We start from the raw sequence: 19,112 nt of genomic DNA, 5'->3' as shown, positions 1-19,112 counted from the left end.
TGGACACAAAATATGTTATTTATTGTGAATTTCTGCAAAGACACATTTAAGCAACAAAATATACATTTGTGAACCTTTTAGAATTTGTTTTATACATTAACCAATACACCGTGTTACCGTAGCAATAAATTAAATGTACACTATTTACAGGGCATAGGCAATCAGACTTACAAAGCACCTCTCCGCTCTAAAAAGGAAAAAGAAACGTGATAATCACCACCACTGTCAGAGCTGAATGTGGCTCTGAGATTTTCATTGCTTCCAAGAACTCTCTTCACAGGTGAACATCGCTGCACTTAGGAAAGCGTCACAAAACGACATTTATGAAAAAGAAAAGGGAGGGTCTTTAACCATGCTAGGAAATCAGTGAGAGGAATGGAAAGGACCAGGTTTCTATACTCTAGCAGAAAATCAGGAAAGTGGAACGTCACAAAGAAAGGAATGGATGAGAAGTTGTTTGCTCTGGAGTTCGCCCATACGCCAGTGGAGTTAGACACAAAGCGGGAAGCCAGACCCTCCTTCTAGGGCCATCTTGTCACTCGAGGCCCTCTGTTCCTACTCTACTCTGCTCCCACCAACTGACACTTCCATATTCTGGCCCAGCTCTCCTCCCAGAGGGGTGGGAATTCCAGTGACATACATACACAAAGGTTTAAAAGGCCAGCCTCACAGGCTGACTTCTCTTCCTCAGGATTTGCAAGAGAAAAGAACGGAACTGGAGCCTGAACAAACAAACTCTGTGCAGAACTGGCTGTGGGTGCTCAGTAACCTCTCTTCTGTTCCCAGAGAAGTTCCTGGAAACCTGATTTCCAAAATACTAACTCACCATCACCTTAGCAATTAGAGGATGCTGATCCCTTTGGTCTATATCATTTGAGGATCTATTTCTGTGAGCCTTGCTCCCTGCTGCCCCCCAAAACCCTAACAACATAATTCCACCATTCTCTAGGCTTGGGTGTAGGAATGTAATAAATAGATGTTTTTGTAGGGGCTCTGGGGCAACATCTAAATTAATTAATGAAAATCTAGCCTCCCATTCTGCTTATTCTGGTGAAGTAGTAAGGGATAGACTGGGTTCTCAAAGTGGGGTCCAGACATTCAAATTCAAAATTAGTTTGTATTTCTATTATGGTAAAATCTATAAATATAACCCACATAAACAAAACTTCTTTGGACAGAACTTCAGTAATTTTTAATTGTGTAAAGATACCAAGAATAAAAGTTTGAGAACCACCAGGATAGAAGAGACAGCTTTAGACATTACTTTGCTATCTTCCAAGAGAGAACTGAGCTGGATTTAAACTCTACCTTACTTTTGGCCCCAGCTCCAACTCCTACAAAAGATTTGGGCTCAGGGAGCTAGCGTAACCTTCAATGACTAAAATGAGTCTAAGATCTAGAGGCCATCAGACTTTTTGTTTCTTGGTGGGTTCAAAGTCCTAGGAATTTTGACTAGGGAAAGTCAACGAATTCTCCGTCCATTTCCACCTCATTCAACTAAACATCGATTAAGCTCTTTCTCTGTACACATCTGGGGCCAAGTTCCACGCTACCTCAGAAAATCAGACTTACATATTCTTGACTCAGACGACAAACCCTGAGAGTCCAACTTACTCACTCTCGTAAGAACGTTTATGTGATTCGCTCCAACTAATGGGGATGGGGATGGGAGAGCGGTGGTGGTTAGCTTGTATTATGGAAAAGTGGAAGCTGAAACCTGGCGTCTGGTCTCATCTCGGAGATGATGTGACTGTGGGCAAATTAATTTGTGTCCCTGGGCCTCAGTTTAGCTCACGTGTAAGATGAAGGAGCAGGATGGATGGTCTCCAATTTACTGCCAGTTCCAACAGCCTCTAACTTCCAGAATTCTGAAGCCTTCTAAAATAGTGACAAAGTCACTCCTCCAATGGAAGAGTCTTGTCACCTTCCAAGCAGAAACAGCTGACCTAAGTAAGGTTTACTAGGAATGGTAAAGAATCAGGTTGTCTACCAAATTAATCGTCATCTGTAAGCAGTCAGGTGCCCTGAAAGTTCTTGGAGACACTTTATTTCCTTAAGGAGATGATATATTCCCGCTCCCTCCTACCAGCTACAGACCCTCCTACCTGGCAAACCCCTTCTTCACAGATAGGCAAACATTTCCAATCCTTCATGGGAACCATCTAAATGAGCAAAACTGAGCAAGAACCACCAATAGATAATGCTACCTTTTCACTCTTTACACCTGATGCCAGCAAACCCCAAAAGTAGCCCCAAAGGCCAAGAGTCCCAGAGAAGGAAATGCTCATTCTGGAGTAGCGATTTTGAGAAAAGTTCTCAGGGGACCCCGGCATGTGGGCCCCCACCGGGAGGAGTTACTGAGCCATCAAGTCTTAGGTCGTTTAAAAGCCAAGTTTGGATCGCGTACTGTAAACAAAGTTGAAATCCAGAGGTACAAGGAAGAACCTTGTTCTTAACCTTGTTTTCTTCCTTCTCCCAGGCACGGGGACACAGATGAGCAGATAGTGTTCACACTTTAAGCCGGCGGGGTTAGTATTTACAGGATGCTGGGTCTTGGTGCCAGACCCAAAGAGAGGGAGGGCGGCCATTTCAGAAGCTACTGAAGTCAACCATAAGGAAATGGGACTCCAAGGCTGCTGCTCTACTCTTCCCAGCCTCCAACTCCTAGGGACAGCAGAGAGGATGAACGACTGTCTGCCAGGAGGTGGGCTGAGGGGCTTAGAGCCAACCAGGGAGGGATGAGGAGATGGAGCCTGAGGCTCCACAGGTGGGAGACACGTTGTGACCTAAAAAAGCAATCACCCCAAATCATGATTAAAGGCACTGCTGCTTCCAAGCAGACGGGAGCAGCTACAGTCAAAATTTACTTATTTGACTAACCTGGGGAGGGGACAGGACGGCACTAGGGCAAGAAGGCTCAGGCTGAATTAGTGACAAGTGAAAAGAAATACAGAATATTCTGCAACTAAACATTGCTTATGACTTTCAAGGACATACAGACACAATGAAAAGTGTGGCCAAGTTCTAACTGACCTGCTTGAAGAAAAAGATAAGAATCACACGTAATAATCACGTTATTTATGTACAAATGGGTGCTGCCAAAGAAATGTTTAAGAGCACCTGACTAGGTCAACTTTTGAGAGGATTCTTTATAAGATCAATCTTATTTAGACTAAAAATTTATTTAAACTAACTCCTCTCCTTATAGGTAGTGTGTAGAGGGAAGTCTCAGGTGGATACTATGAGAAAGGGGAAAAAGGACTGACTAGGGTTGGAGAGAGGGAAAGCCTGGGTCATTGTCCCAGCTCTGACACTAAGTGACCTTGAGCAAATTATTTCTGCAAAGTGCTCAGATTGTTGTCTTGAGCAAAAACAAAAAAAACCCCTCAGTTTCCTCATCTTTCAAAAGGTAACTTTGAAGTTTCCGTCTAACAACATACAAAAAGACCCCAGCCTAGTATTGAATTGTTACAAATTCCAAATCAGTGGGTTCCTTGCTTCTAAAACTTATCATGGAAAAATCAGTAGGAAATTATATTGTTGCTCAAGAAAAAGAAAAGCTGTTCACTTCAACTTGGGTAAGGAAAACAGCCCAGATGTCCGTTGCATGTGAATTGTTTGATTGGAATTAAGAGCCTCTGATCTGTTCATTAAAGCAGTCTGACTAAGACCTCTTCCTGGAATGGACCCCCTTGTTAGGGAAGATCTTGGAGGCCCTGGCACGTGGGCCCCAAGGCCCCCATCGCTAGAAGCTTCTGTTCCTCGTGAAATTGTTTGAAAGTTTGGTTTAAATCGGGGCCCTGTCTATTTTTTTGAAAGTCAGAGGCAATGCTAGTTCTGGCCAAGACTCAGAGACAGTGGGTCTCCTTGAAAGCAATGAGGCTGCACTTCTTCAAAGGTGTTTTTCATCTCCGACGCTAAAATCAAATCACAAACGCAGCCTCCTTCTGCACCAAGGGCACCTGGGGCAGTCTCCTGAACCAGAGGGCCTCCTCCCGCACTAAACTTTGGTTTGTTTCAAACCTCAGGAAAAAGTTTCTACTTTCTAGATTGAGAGAACAGACTGAATATGATCAGAGAAAACACTCTTTAGGAATAAGGACGGTCTATGGGGAGGTGGAGCCCCTGGGACCAAAGGGAACAACAAAGACCAAAATAATCCTCTGTGACATGGTGCCCTTCCAGGTGGGCAGGGGAACTCCCTTGGGGTTAGAAGCCCATGGAGATGAATCCTACAGATCAGTAGTGCAAGTAGTGCAGGTCAGGAAAAGGGGAAGGGATCCTAGGCAGATTCTGGGAACAAAGTCTGACTTGGCTACAATGGCACGTCGGGGTATTTCCTACAGAATATGGCATGTGGGGCTGGCTGTTGTCCCTAACGTTTTAGAAAATCTGAGATTAAGTTGATGGGGGAACCTTAAGCCCATCTCCCGTCCATACTTCCCAGGGAGTTCCCCTTGATCCACATATCTAAGAGGCAAAAGCAGGCATTTGGCCCTGATGTAATGGAAAGACAGGCTCTTGAGTATGGATATAGATTCAAATCCTACCTCTGAGGCTTACCATCTTCGTGACTTTAAATAAGTCCCTTTGCTTTCCATGGGCCTCAGTTTCCTCATCTGTAAAAAGGGATACTACATATGGGCAGCTAGATGGTACTGTGAATAGAGTGCCGGCCCTGAAGCACAGAGGATCCAAGTTCTAATCTGACTCAGACTTAACACTTCCTGGCTAGGTGACCCTGGGCAAGTCACTTAGCCCCAATTGCCTCAGCAAAGAAAAAGAGACTCCATAGTCGCTGAGGTTCCCTTTCCAGCTTTGGATCTACATTGTGATATCCAGCTCTTGGTCTTGCAGCCTGGGCAAGGGGGGTGGGAGAGTCAGATGCTGAGGCAGACCACGAGTAGACTCCAAATGGCTGCATTTGGGCCCAAGTTTCACAGCACCGGCATAATCTCCCTTCCTCCTGGACCGAGCCAACTGATGACCGCTCTGTGATCTCTCTGAGTCCCTCCTTGCCCCTGCATTTGGCCTCTGACTTTCTTATAAGGAGCTCCCCATCAGAGCTGGGGAAGATGGGAGGAGCTGAGGGAGTCTCCTTCCAGCAGCCTTGGACAGGGACCCTTGGTCGGGGTGGAAAGACATCTGACTTTGGCCACACAAAAATCCACATTTCTCTGCTTAAGGTGCTTGGGAGGCTTCCCTGGGAAGGTGGGAGAGGAGGAAGGGGCAGATTCCCCAGTTAGTGCTTCAGAAATGCTAGTTAACAATGAATGCTTTGGGAAGCCCGTGGGGATGGAGAATAATGGCCCAAGTGTCCTGATCATTCTGTCAGAACCCTCCCAAGCTTGGTTTCTGGGAGCAAGAGAACGGAAATCCCCACAAGGCCCATCTTCCCCAGCCACACCGGGGCCGCTTTATTTAAGACGTGATGATGTCACTTCCAGGAGCCTAGAAAAGACCACTCACTTTCAAATTCCCCCCTTTTCGAGCTTCAACCTCCCTCTTTTCCTGTCTCTCTCCGACCCTCTCCAAGCCCACTTCCCAAAGGAGCATCCAAAGGAACCTCTTACCCCTCATCAGAGGCTCTCCCTGGAAGGAATACGGACATCAGACCCGACTAACGTGAGTCTTGGGCCTTCCTGGTGCTTTATGGTGGACTTTTGCTCAAGGAAGGGGGAAGGAAGCCTGTCTGGGGGCAGAGCGCCCACTACTAACTCAACTCCTCAGGGACCAGTCAGGCTGGGCACCCAAAGCCTGGCCTCTGCCCACCATGCACAGACAGGATGGAACCAGAGGGAGACATACCATGGTGGGCACCAGATGGTGGGGGGGGGGGCTCGGGGACAGAGACCTTTTGTGGAACACGCTCCTCTGCAAGAGAGTGCACAGGGCACAGCAGTGGGAGGTCCAGCTGCAGTGCGGGGAGGGCATGGGACAAATCCACAAAGAGACTGAGGGGCGGGGGCCCGGGGCTGGGCCGCAGCGTGTCCAGTGTATGCTACATGTACAAGAAGCCTCCTCTCAGAGCGGCAGGAGGTGGGCCCGCCCCGGGCACGTTGCCCCCGGGGACGTCAGGGAAGGTTGGGCTACGGAGGGCGCTGGGGGGGAGGCTGGTCTCAGCTTGGAGCTGGTGGCAAGGGGACACTGGTCGCGGGAGCAGCTTCAGGGAGTAGTGTAGTGGGCAGATGTTCCCAAGGTCTCGGTGGAAGAAGAGCTGTCTCCCTGGACTGAGGCAGGATCGCCCTGAGGGAGACGGAGGAGAAGGAGAGTCTCAGAGACAGGGGTGGGTGATGGGCGCAGGTTGGGGGCAGAAGAGAGGCTACCTAAGTGCTAAAGAAAAGGTTTTCATGCCTCTTTTACCTTTCCAGGGATCCCCTCCCCCCAAGCTCTTTGTACCAGTATCTAGTACACAGTAGGTGCTTGTTGGATGATTCACGGGATCATTTTTATTTTTGTCTATGTGTCTCAGACTCAAAATCAAGCTTAGTAAGTACTTGATTAATTCAAATAGTCAATTAGTCATAGAATCTAAGTTTCCTCTGGGCCAGAGGATTTTGTATCCTTAGAGCTTAGCAAAGTGCCCAGGAAATAAATGGTGTTTTAAAAGTGCTTGTCAATTGAGAGAATGATTGAATATCTATATCTATCTATCTATCTATAGTGTTTAATAGTTCCTAGCACATAGTTAATTAATAAAAATAATAATTATAAATAAAAGTGTGTTCCCTTCCTTTCCCCTTCCCATATATTGAATTCCTACTATGTGCTAAGGATATAGAGGCAAAAGTAAAGTGACTCCTTCTTCAAGGAACTTATATTCTATGTGACTAGTAGATTATTAGAATTCACTTTAGTGGAATAAGCATTTATTAACGCTCTCCTCTTGTACCCAAATGCCGCCTACTCCCTGTCCTAGCTCCGAACTTGAGGCTTTCGGGAAGAGAGGCTTTGGATTCTTGCCCATTAAACCTGTGTCCAAACTTCCCAGGCTGACGGAGCCCTGAGCTGGCTGGCTCCCCCTGAGCGGCCTTTGCAAAGTCAGTGCGAGGGTTAGAAACCAGGCAGAAAAGGGGACGCGTCCCATCTGGCTCTGAGTAAGACAAGCCCTCTACTCACCTTTGACAAGTGAAGGACTTCTCTTTTCCACTAGTGACCCTGCTCCAGGACAGAATCAGAACAAAGACTTGACATGATCATCAATCCATCATTTAACAGTAAAAAGCATTTATCACTCATCACGGGCCAGGGCTTGGGCAGTGACAAAGGGGAACGGACAGGAGATCTGCTCTTGACAGGTTTCTCTGAGTGAAGGAGCAGGGAAGGGAGACCAGAAGAGACGCCCCAGTCACAGATAACTGAGAGGTTGCTGGCCCGTGGGTTGTGTTTCATGGGGTAATCGACCCTCAAAAATAATGGCGGCCCATTAAGATGCCTTGAACTAGGGAAAACTTCCACTTATTGGCCACACTCATTCGCTCCCTGTTATGCAGTGCTGGAAACAGACCTTAAAATCTTGATTTAAGGGGAAATAGTTGAGTATTTATTGGCAAAAAAGACTTTCCAATACTCTCAAGTTCAGTCTGAACCAGATTAAAATGTAACAAGGCTGATAGGTCGTGGGCTGAATATCTAAATAAGAGTTGGTGAGACTTCAGGGTCATAGAATCAGGAATCTAGAATCACTGAATCCAGCTCACTCATTTTAAAGATGAGGAAACTTAAACTGAGAGAAATTACCTGCCAAAGGTAGCATAATAAATACAGATAGAGCACCAGCCCTGAAGTCAGGAGGAACTGAGTTCAAATCTGGTCTCTGACGCTTAATACTTCATGACTGTGTGACTCTGGGCAAGTCACTTAACCCTAATTGCCTCAGCAAAAAAAAAAAAAAAATTAAATAAATAAATTTAAAAAGAAAAAAAAATAAAAAGTATAAATATAAAATAAATAAATACAGAATTCAGTAAGTAGCTTGTCAGGGTACCAAGTGGAATTTCACAAGGGGTCTTCACAAGATATAGCCAACACCTTTATCCACATCAGTGGAAAATGATAGCTAACGTTTTAAAATGGTTTTCTAGAGTACATATTATCTCATCTGGTTGTCATGAGGCAGATGCTATTATTATCCCCATTTCACAGATGTGGAAACAGAGAGACTTAGTGACTTGCCCAACATCACCCCGCTATACAAGCATCTGAAGCAAGATTCGAACTCAGGTTTTCAAAACGCCAAGTCCATCCCTCTATCCATGATGAGCAAGTGCTAACTGGCATTAACCAACTACCTGACAGCGAGGTTTGGGCCCTCTCAACCTGGAATCCAGGAATCCTAGTTTGTAAAACTACTTTAGTAAACGATTTCGGGTGATCAGTTTCTTCAGCAATCGTGTGTATTTTATTTTATGCATTTAAAAATGTCATAGACTTTGACGTGGCTCAGTGGGTAGATAGCATAGGGGGCTTAGATATTAGCTGTGTCCCTTCACGCTGTTTGCCTCAGTTTCCTCATCTGTAAAATGAGCCAGAGAAGGAAATACTCTAGTTCCATTAACAGGAAAATGCCAAATAGGGGCAACTGCCATGACTGAACAAGAAAACCATGGGCTCTGTGGACCTGCCATGGGAGTCAGTGATCCCTGTTCTGGAAGACAACAGGAGCTTGCTTTTGCCTTTTGTATGTGGCCAGGAGTGCTCTGTATTTGTGAAGAGGGGACTCGCTCCTCAAGAGTAATAGACTCACTGGCAGCAGAAAGGTTGTAGGATCTCCGTTTGGACAGTAGAGGCCTCCCTCCTCCCAGCCTTCCAAGCCCTTTCCTTCTCCCCAAGCTGGTGCTCAGCGCATCCCTGACTCCTCTCCCAGAGCAGGATGTCTCCGGTTTGAAAGAACAATTTGCCTCGACTCCTCTCCCCCTTCCATGTCCTTCCCGTCCCTGGCCCTCCACCCCCCATCTCACACTCAGACAGAATCCCTTCAGCCCGACTAGCTTTACCCCAACCGCAGCGATGGCTCGTAACTGATCCATCATGGGGGGGTTTTTCCCAGGGGGCTCCTGATGACCCCAAAGCCTTCACGAGTCACAGGACTGAACCGTGACTGGTTGTGTTTCAGGCAATCTGGGCCAAAAGGCACCCCTCAAATCAGACCCCCATCGGGTCCCACCCCAAGGCCCCCTGCCCCAGCGCCCTCTCCCATACCGTGCTGGAACTGGAACTGTGGCTGAGCTTATCAAAGCGGAACTTCAGGTTGGACCTCGGAGAGTTCCTGTTCTTCAAGTCTAGAAGCAGCCAGGGGAAAGATAGGGGAGAGAGGGCATTTCAATCAACAAACATTTATTAAGCACCTACTAAGGGCCAGAAAGCCTGGCATCAGGAAGACTCTTCTGCCCCAGTTCAAATCTGGCCACATGGACTTAATAGGCTTGTGACCCTGGGCAAGTCACTGATCCCGTTTACCTCAGTTTCCTAATCTGTAAAATGAGCTGGAGAAGGAAAGGGCAAATCACTCTGCCAAGAAAACCCCAACTGGATTCATGGAGAGTCAGACGTGACTGAAAAGGTGGAACAACGACTCTCTGGGGATATGAAGCAAAAATGAAGCAATTCCTGCCTCAAGGAGCATATGGTCACAGAGAGATAACTACAGGACAGAGTTGTGAAAGGGGAATCCTGAAAGGCTTCTTGTAGGAGGCTGCCCTTGAGCTGAGCCTTTATGGGGGCTTAGTGTTAAGAGACAGAGACAGAGAAACAGATTTGTTACTTTGTCACCATCATCTTTTTTTTAAAATGTGTTTTTGGCTTCTCAGCAAAACACCCATAAACATTCTCACAGAGCCTTCATACTTCTTTTACATTTTTACACACAGGCAGCTAAATGACACGGTGGATAGAACATTGGATGTCAGGCAGTAAGACTTAAATTCGAATTCTACCTCATTCTCTTACTGAGCAAATTACTTAACCTCGATTTGCCTCAGTTTCCCCAACTGTAAAATAGGGACAATAATGGCATCTTCAGTGTTGTGAAGTTTGAGAAAAGTAATATTTGTAAAAACTGCTTAGCAGGGGTACTATAGCATTTAGTAATTTTTCAGTCATGTCTGACTCTTTATGTGACTCCATTTGGGCTTTTTTTTTTTTTTTTTGGCAAAAATATTAGAGTGGTTTGCTGTAATGTCCTTATCTAAAATGTAATATTTTCTGGGAGCAGGTTTCTTGGAGGGTTTCTGGAGGCAGCCTTAATTTCAGTTCAGTATCACCCCAAATTCTTTATTGTTTCCTTCAAAGTTTTATCTCCATGTGGGGGTCGGCTAGTTTTCTGGAGGCTTTCTGTAGTCTTGGTTCCGAGAGCTTAAGCTGCCTTCCCTGGCTTCTGAATCTGCTCGATTGAATCCTGGCTGAGGCTCCAAGAGCTTCTAGTGGGCTTGTCCTTTCTGGCCCTGACAGCTCTTTCTATCTTCCACACTGAGTATACACCAAACATTATATCACTAGGAAACCATTTTTTGTTGTAGGATTAAATCAATGCTAAACTGGATTTAACCATTGTCTCCTCAATTCCACTCAGTACCTTGTTTCAAGTTCTGGCCCATAACATCTCCTTGTAGGATCAGATCAATCATACTGAACCATGCTAAATTAGATAATTATTATCTCTATCAATTGTTGGAATCTTTACAAAGTGTTAAGACGTTGGAGTTGATAGAGACAATAGTTATCTGGTTTGGCATGGTTCAGTGTGATTGATTTGATCTTAGAAAGAGATATTTTGGGCCAGAACTTGAAACAAGGTACTAAGTGGAACTGATAGAACAATGCTTGTGTACATACTTTTAGAGAGCTCATCAGAGCTCTCTACCATACCATAGAGAGCTCTGGAAGAAAGCCAACAAGCCCTGTCTTCGAGGCAAGAGATTCATTGCCATCTTCCAACTTGGTGCTGACTGGAGGCTGAAGAAAGCAGAGGCAGAAGCCAAGGACAAAGCTGCAAGATCTCTTGGAGCCAGGCAGATAGATAGGCCTCAACTAACCGGGCTAATTTGGAAGGAGAAATAAACGTTTGCATTTTTACCAGCTGGCTGCGATTTTGGAGTAATTATTTATTTCAAATGCGACTAAGGCTGCCTCCAAAAAACCTTCACAATCAATTCCACTGACTTAGTACCTTGTAAGAATCCTAACAGTTTTCCATGTCCTTCTCCAGTTCATTTGACAGATGAGGAAACTGAGGCACACAGTTGAAGTGATTTGCCCAGAGTTACACAGTTAGTGAGTATCTGAGGCTGGATTTGAACTCAGGTCCTCCTGATTCCAGATCTGATGCTTTATCTACTGTACCATCTAGCTGCTCAGGTGGGCACTCTATAAATGCTTATTTCCTTTTTCTTTTCCTTCACCTGTGTGTAGCCCATCCACAGCCCATTCAGTGTCGGTCATGGGAGAGCCAATGGACTTTTTGTCCTGGTGCCCATGTCTGGGGCAGGGGAATCAGCCCTCAACTCACAGACTTGGGTCCTTCAAGTAAGTAGCAAGGGAAACTGAGACTATCAGTCACCAGAGAGCTTAGCAGCTTAGATTACTCATCTCTCTGAATGTTTCTGAGTCTTGGTCGACTCCCAGCATGTCTTAGCATGACTAAGACATTTTCTGACCCTTGTCAGGTATAATACTGAGCAGAAAATGCATCTGTCTTGAGAACATCAGTCTTCAGTGGGAAAAGGTTCAGTAAAACTCAAAAAAGTGACCAATTCAGGAAGTAAAATCATCATGTGACCCAGGACCTTCTCAGGTCAGTTGCCTCAGCCAAAAATTCCCCTGATGAGCAGAGCACCCAACCCTCATCCCTTGTCTCCTTCAACTGATTCATCCCATACTACTGTCTCTTGGTCCCTAATTTTTCCTAGCTAGACCAAGTGTCTTTCTGGCATCTCTCACAAATAGGATCTACTCCCTCACTGGGCACATGTTCAACCCTGAACAAATGTTTGCTGTGAGAGGCGGCTCTCCAACTCACTGGAATGGATGGATACGAAGGACGGATGCTCCCCTACCGGACGTGTTGCATGGATTCATATGCAATGGTCCATGGGCTGGACTCAAAGGCCTCCGAGGTGTCTTTTAGCTCTATTATCCCGGCCATTACCATGTTATAGCTATGATTTCTTGCCAAGCCTCTAATAAGGGATGATTAAAGAGCCTGAGAAATACTCTGTAGAGGAAGTATGCTGTGGGGTATGTTTACTGAACCACGGTACAGAAAGCCCCATCGAGGGCAGAGCCTATTTTGCTGTTTTTGTCTGTATCCTCCATGCCTTGCAAGCAGTTGGGACTTAGCAAATGCTTGCTGAATTAAAGCAAATTAAGCTTTTTTGCTGTTGGTCCCTAGGATGATGTAAGCTCTTTGTATTCAATGACACCATCCCCTGGCCCGCCAATCAAGTCATCTGCTTTCACTGTTTCCCTAGTAACAGGATGCCTGCCCTGAGCTCTCCCCATCCTTCCTCCTTCTTTGTGATAGGATGCTCACATCGAGGAGGGTTAGGTGGGGCTGGGGATGCCATCTGTGGCAGGGAGACAGCACAAAAACCAAGGATGCACGTGGGAATCCGAGCTACCACCTCAACCACCCTGTTCCTGTGGTCTAACCAACCAAACTGGGAGGCCCTGTTGATGGACAACCACAAAGTGCAGGGCCGAAGGAGGAGCTGGAGCTGCTTGCTTGCATGCTCCCACACCTGAAATCTCGGGTGCTCATGGGATGTCACAGCTGGAAGAGGAAGGCGACATGGGAGATCTTGACTGATGCTACTGTTTAAGGTCATGGGATCACAGATCTATGAGATGGACGCTTCTCGGAGCCCTGAGATGAAGCCTGTCTTTATTTTTTGTTTGTTTTTGCATCATCTCTTCCCATTTCTCCTGGGCTCAATCCCACTGCTGATGGGTACGGGAGCTTTGTCCTGCTCCTTGTGTGACCGGGGGAGTTTGCCCCTCCTTAGGTGGCTCGATTTTGTTGCCAGCCTTAAACACCCGACTGGCACGAGCCCTATCCCAGCTCAGACCTCAAGCTCCCAGCAGCCTCAGGCTGCCTCATATCACACTTGATAGACCAGAGATCTCATTTTACAGAAAAGGAAACTGAGTTCCAGGGAAATGAAGCAATTTTGCCCTGCATCCTCTGGTAGGATTTAGGGAGGGAAGGGACCCATTCACGCTCCCTCGTCTGCTTTTACAGGCACAGAGAAGTTAATTGACTCAGCCAAGGTGGTGACTGTTGAGTCACGCCCAACTTTTCCTGACCCCACTTGGGTTTTGTGGGCAGAGACACTGGAGTAGTTTGGCCTTTTGGTCTCAGCCCGTTTTACAGATGAAGAAACTGAGGTAGACAGGGTGAAGTGACTTGCCCAGATCACACAGTTAGTAAGGGTCTGAGGCCAGAACTGAATTCAGATCTATGTGACTCGAGGTCCAACACTCGGCATGAGGGCACCACTTAGCTGCCAAGCAAAGCCAAGTCCCCACTGCACCACCCTACCTCTGCTCGATTCATCTGGGCCCTTCCTCTTCCCTTGAGCCTCCCTCTGTCCCTGAGCTCCATGAGGAGTGTCCGTCCAGGTAACAGTGGAGGCTTTAGGGAAGCTGCACCCCACAGCCAGCCAGAGGCTTCACAGAGTCCCACAGCCTCAGAACTGGGGCTCAAACCCAAGCCTCTTTCAGACAAGAGCAATGACCTCAGTCCCAGGGAAGGGGCTCCCTCCACAGGCTGCCCAGAGCCCCCGTCCTGGACATCACTAACCTGTCGGACTCCGGCTCATGATAACTGGGGTCGCTGCTGCTACTAGGCTGGGGCTCTCGCTGTTCAGGGACGGGCTGTAGACAAAGACTTCCTGCTTGAAGGGCGAAGCTGTGGAGGGCTGGCTGCTCTGAGGGAGGGAGATGGGGTAAGAGGACTGATGGCTCCAAGGTTTTCTCTGTTTTACCCCCAAGCCCTGGAATAGCCCTCCTCCTCCATCCTCCCTTCCCCCCATCCCACACATGATCCTGATGCAGATTCCCATCCCGATGGACCTGGAGACATGATGCTCCTTCTGGCCTGCTTTGGCCAAGCTCCTCCCCAGCCACCAACAAAACAGAGGCAGATCCCAGGGGGGCAGAACCCCAGACTCATAGTAACAACAGGGGATAGGGCAGTAACTCCCAGGTAAGGAAATTCTGGCCAGCCCTGTGTGTACACTTTACAGTCTTATACAGGGGACCAAGAATTAAAGTGTGCTTGTGGTCTCTTCCTATCAAATGGGAGCTTCCTGAGAGCCAGGATTGTTTCATTCTTTGTACTTGTGCCCTTAGCACTTAGCCCACTGCCCTGCACACAATAGGAGCTTAATAAATGCTTGTGGATTGATTTTACTTCAAGCCCACCATTCCAGCCATCAAAACTGATGATTTTTTACCCTTAGCAGAGGTCATAGAATCACAGATTTCAGGTTTCAGGGGATCACTCAGTCTCATCCCTTTTTTTTTGTAAATGAGGAAACAAAGTGGAAGAGTCCAATGTCCTACTGATGGTGGAGGTGAGATCTGAACTCAGATCCTCCCACTCCAAACCATAAGCCTTCTCACTGAACTAGAAAAAGCAGTTGAATCCCTTTTCTGCCTCAACAGGAAAAATTTTAGGTAGGCCTCTGTTAATTGGTTAGCATGAAAACAAAAGAATAATGGATTCAGACTCAGATGTCCTGGATTTAAATCTTGCTTCTGACATTTACAAACTGTGTGACCCTCGAGAAGCCACTAAATTTCTCTGAGCCTCAGTTTTCACATCTATAAAATGAGGCCGTCCTTTGTTATCCAATCATTTTTAGGGGTGTCCAGCTCCATTATAACCCCATTTGGAGTTTTCTTGGCAGAAATACTGGAGTGGTTAGCCATTTCCTTCTCCAGCTCATTTTACAGATAAGAAAACTGAGGCAAATAGGGTAAAGCGACTCATCCAGGATCACACAGCCAGAGGCAGAATTTGAACTCAGGAACATGATGTCTTCTTGACTGGGGACCTCGAGCCCCTCCCAAGGCTTAAGCCAAGGGCCCCTTCCTTTAAGGCACCTCTCCTGATTCTTCTAATTGTGGGGGCCCCGGGTCACCATCACCGTGTTCTGCAGGGCTATGTCAGCTCTGCTTACTCAGCTTAACATGCTCTATCCCCCTAACGGAATACAAGCTCCTTGTAGGCAGGGGCTTTTGTCATATAGCACAGAGTAGGTGCCTATTGAATAAATATCCTTCTATTTAGAATGTAAGCCCCTCGAGGGTGGGGAAGGTCTCACTTTTGTGTTTGTATGCTCAGCTCCCACAATGCCTGGAACACAGTAGGCGTTTAATAAATGCTTATTGATTTTTGTCTCCCTAACTAGAATGTGAGATCATTGCGGGCGGGGCCTTTGCCCTCGCAGCCTGCGGATGGACTGGCGGGTGAGGGCCGACGTTTGGAAGGGGTCGCGGGGAGGGTGGGAGGGGAAGGGGAGCCTTCCTAAGTCCCCGCCGCGGGGGCCGGGCCTCCGGGCAGTGGTCCCGCCTACCACAATGTCATATTCCTCCATGGCCTCACTCTCCCCGGCCGTGCTGCTGAAGCTGCTGGTGCTGGACGAGGAGCGGGAGATGCTGGAGCGCCCGTTTTCCTTCAGCTTGACGAAAGGCCTGGGGGCGGAGGGGAGGGGGCGCTCAGAGCCGCGCCGGGCACAGAGCCCCACGGGCAGCTCCAGCGGGGAGCGGCCCCCGCCCATCTCCCCCTCCCCCCGCCCGCCCCTCCCTCTTACTTCTCTTTGTTGGGGCAAATTTCTGGGGAGCTGGGGTTGGACGAGGTTTCCGATTTCCCTTCCTGAGAGGAATGGCCGCCGTCGGGAGTCTTGGGGGTGCCCGAGATGCTGTCGCTGAGGAGAGAGGAAGGAGGGAACCCGTGGTGACCGCAGGAGCCGCCGCATCTCCCCCGGGGGAGATGGAGGCTCTCAAGGGCCGCCCCGCGCTTTGTCTCGTATTCTCGCACGCACGATCACAAACCCATTTTACAGGAGGGGAAACAGAGGCAGGGAAAGCAGCCCGTTTGAGGTCACAGCTAAAAGTGAGAGAATTCCGAGGGCGAGATTTGCATTCAGGGCTTCCTGCCTCCGAGTCACTTAGCTCCTAAGTCAAGGCCAGCGATTCATAAACCACCAGCCGGGACTTGCGACTCGCCGTCTGCTGCTGTATTTTTAGAAGGAAACAAGGATTTTGTCCTAATTTTTTACACGTAGATTAACCTGATCTATCCCCACAGCCAAAGAATGCCTGAGCTTGGGCTGGGGGAGGGGCCGGAGACCATGCAGGGGCATGGCTTGGACATGGGACATGGACAGGGAGCTCTTAGCCATTTCACTGTCCGTGGCGGGGGCTCTTAACCAGGGATCCGCGAACCTGCCTGTTTTATATTTTGTGTGTTTTGTATTTTGTGTGTTCTATATTTTGATAGATTTTAAGAATATGTTTATATTTTGGTTCCCTCTGTAATTGTATTTATCTCACTTTATGCACTAGAAAACATTTTTCTGAGAAAGGGCACCTAAGCGGTATCGGCTCCCCAGGGGCCGGGGATGCCGAAACGCTCCTTGATCTTTGGGGAGGCCCTAAGGGACCCACGCAGGGAACCCGGGACTTGTCCAGGGTCACAGCAAACCGCGGAAGCTGCTTTTGAACTCGGGTTCTGAGTCCGCAGCCGATGCCATTATTCCCACCATAGCTCGCTCCCAGCAGCCTCCGCCCAGAGCAAGAACCCTCGGCAGGAGCTGTCTCCCTCCCTCTCCTTCCCCGCCTCCGCCGGGCCCGGCACTTTGGGGGGCAGGAGGAGGGCCCGGATGAGCCCCGGGACTCACCAGCGCGTCCGGCTGTCAGCCTGGCCCTCGGAGCCGGTGTGCAGGCGGGGGAACAGCCCCGACCTGCGCTTGATGGGACTCCGCGATTGGTTCTTGGCTGTGGCGGCCGTCACTGGAGGCTGCGGAGAAATCCCAAAGGGAGAGCCTGACGGGCCAGTGGCTTCTGGGGGGAGGGTCGGGGCAGGAGCTGCCCTCCGGTCTCCCCTAGCCAAAGGCTCTTCCTCCCCTTCCTTCTATCCCTCCCTCCCTCTAGCTCTGTGTCTCTGTCTCTCTCCGCCTCTTTCTCTGTTTCTCTGTCTCTGTGTCTCTTGTCTCTCCCCCCTTTCTTTCTCTCTGTCTCTCCCCCTTTCCCTCTGTCTCCCCCCTTCTTTCTTTCTCTCCCCCCCTTTCTCTGTTTCTCTGCCTCCCCGCCCCCCCGCCCCACACTCACCGAGAACGTGGTTTTGGTCACTTCCACGCTGTTGTGCGTGATCCCCCCGCTGAGGCTGCCTGGGATGCCCCCGCTCTGGTGCTTCTTCTGGCCCCCCACCATGGTCTCCATGGAGTGGCTGCGCACGCGGATGGCCCTCTGCAGGGAAGAGCACGGGGACCACTCTAGGACACCCTTGGATTCTAGCGCAGCTGCCCGGCCCCTGTGCGCCAGCCCCGACCCTCCCTCGCACCCTGTACGGGGCCCTGGAGCACACACACTCCCGGGTGACTGAGCCAAGGCCCGACGTCTGCCGGTGGGAACCTTGTCTGGGTCCCCCGCACGCCCGGGGAGCTTTAGCAACTCTCTTGTCTATCGATTGCGTGAGCAGGACGCCCCACTGAGCCTCCCGGCCGTGGGACCCGTGTCCTACAGCAGGCTCTTGCCTTTCTGGACCTGACTCTGCTTTGAGAACCAAGACCTGGGGCTGGCGGGGACCCCAGAGACCGCGGCTCTGACCCCCCCCCTCTTACAGGTGGGAAAACGGCGGGCCCGCCGTGTCCCATATCTCAGAGGCCCCCGCAGAAGAGCCAGGTTCCGAGCTCGGGTCCTCAGACCCAATCTCCTTTCCACCGCATCCGTGTGCCCCTGGGACTTGTTTCCCACTGTTCCCAAACTGCCCTTCCTGTTAAACCTGGGTCCACCTCCTGGACGCACATTACTCATGTTATAAATCTCTCTGCTTTCCCCGGCAGGACCAGACTCTTTCTGTCACTGGATCCTCAGCAGAGTGCCTGGCAAATAGTTGGCACTTAATAAGTGCATGCTGAGGCTCTTTTTGTAATGGCAGGAAACTGGAAGCTGAGTGGAAGCCCACCGCTTGGGGAACCGCTGAACAAGTTATGGTGTGTGAATGTTATGGAATATTATTGTTCTGTAAGAAACGATCAGCAAGAGGATTTCTGAGGGACCTGGAGAGACTTACAGGAACTGATGCTGAGGGAAGTGAGAAACAAGAACATTGTACACAGTAACAACACCATGAGATGATCAACTGTGATGGACCTGGCTCTTTTCAACAACGAGGGGATTCAGGCCAATTCCAATAGACTTGGGATGGAAGGAGCCGTCTGTCCCCAGAGAGAGAATTACAGACAATGAAGGTCAAAGCAGAGCATTTTCACCTTTCTTTGTTGTTCGTTCGATTGCTTTTTTTCCCTTTGTCTCTTGATTTTTTCCTTTTTGGCCTATTTTTTGTGCACAACATGACAAATGTGGAAAGATGTTTAAAAGGATTGTGCATGTTTAATTTATGTCAGATTGCTCGCTGTCTTGGGGAGGGGGCAATTAAGGGAGGGAGGGAGACAAATCTGGAACACAAAGTTTTGCAAAAATGAATGTTGAAAACTCTCAACATGCATTTCAAACAATAAAATACTATTAAAAATAAGTGCTACCAGAGAAGATTGGGTTTGTTTTGAGTCTATTAGTAAAGAGTGGGCTTTCCTTCACAAGCCTATGAAAAGTAATGCAGGGGACAGTGTACTGGACCTGGAATCATCAAGATTCCAGCTTAAATCCAGTCCCAGGTATTTACCGACAGCATAATTCTGGGCAAATCACTTAACTGCATTCTGCTTCAGTTTTGTCATTGTAACAGGGGATGATAAAAGCTCTTATTCTAGAGTTTTGTGAGGATAAAATTAGGTATTTGCCAAGGATAAAATTAGGTATTTGCAAAGCTATTACAAATATTAAAGTGATAAATAAATATGATTATTAAAAAGTTCCATCCAAAA

General features: G+C 48.3%; 1 protein-coding gene across 4 annotated transcripts in view; it reads right to left on the bottom strand.

Annotated features, from left to right (window-relative positions):
* The window catches only part of RAP1GAP2 (RAP1 GTPase activating protein 2), a 246,064-nt gene continuing 226,952 nt past the window's right edge, over positions 1 to 19,112 (bottom strand). For 3 of the 4 annotated variants that reach the window (XM_031967819.1, XM_031967822.1, XM_031967821.1), the window contains 8 exons: positions 17,335 to 17,472; positions 16,905 to 17,023; positions 15,816 to 15,929; positions 15,579 to 15,696; positions 13,799 to 13,925; positions 9,202 to 9,281; positions 7,120 to 7,158; positions 1 to 6,246 (listed from right to left, as the gene is read on the bottom strand). In XM_031967819.1, the coding sequence (XP_031823679.1) occupies positions 7,150 to 7,158; positions 9,202 to 9,281; positions 13,799 to 13,925; positions 15,579 to 15,696; positions 15,816 to 15,929; positions 16,905 to 17,023; positions 17,335 to 17,472 (705 nt within the window). In that variant the 3' untranslated portion in view covers positions 1 to 6,246; positions 7,120 to 7,149. The remainder of the gene's footprint in view (positions 6,247 to 7,119; positions 7,159 to 9,201; positions 9,282 to 13,798; positions 13,926 to 15,578; positions 15,697 to 15,815; positions 15,930 to 16,904; positions 17,024 to 17,334; positions 17,473 to 19,112) is intronic. The other variant, XR_004234078.1, reaches the window with a different exon arrangement.

The sequence above is a fragment of the Sarcophilus harrisii genome, chromosome 4, assembly GCF_902635505.1.
Source record: "Sarcophilus harrisii chromosome 4, mSarHar1.11, whole genome shotgun sequence".
NCBI lineage: Eukaryota > Metazoa > Chordata > Mammalia > Dasyuromorphia > Dasyuridae > Sarcophilus > Sarcophilus harrisii.
Note: the sequence above shows the minus strand (reverse complement) of the source record. Positions and strands in the feature narration are given on the sequence as shown.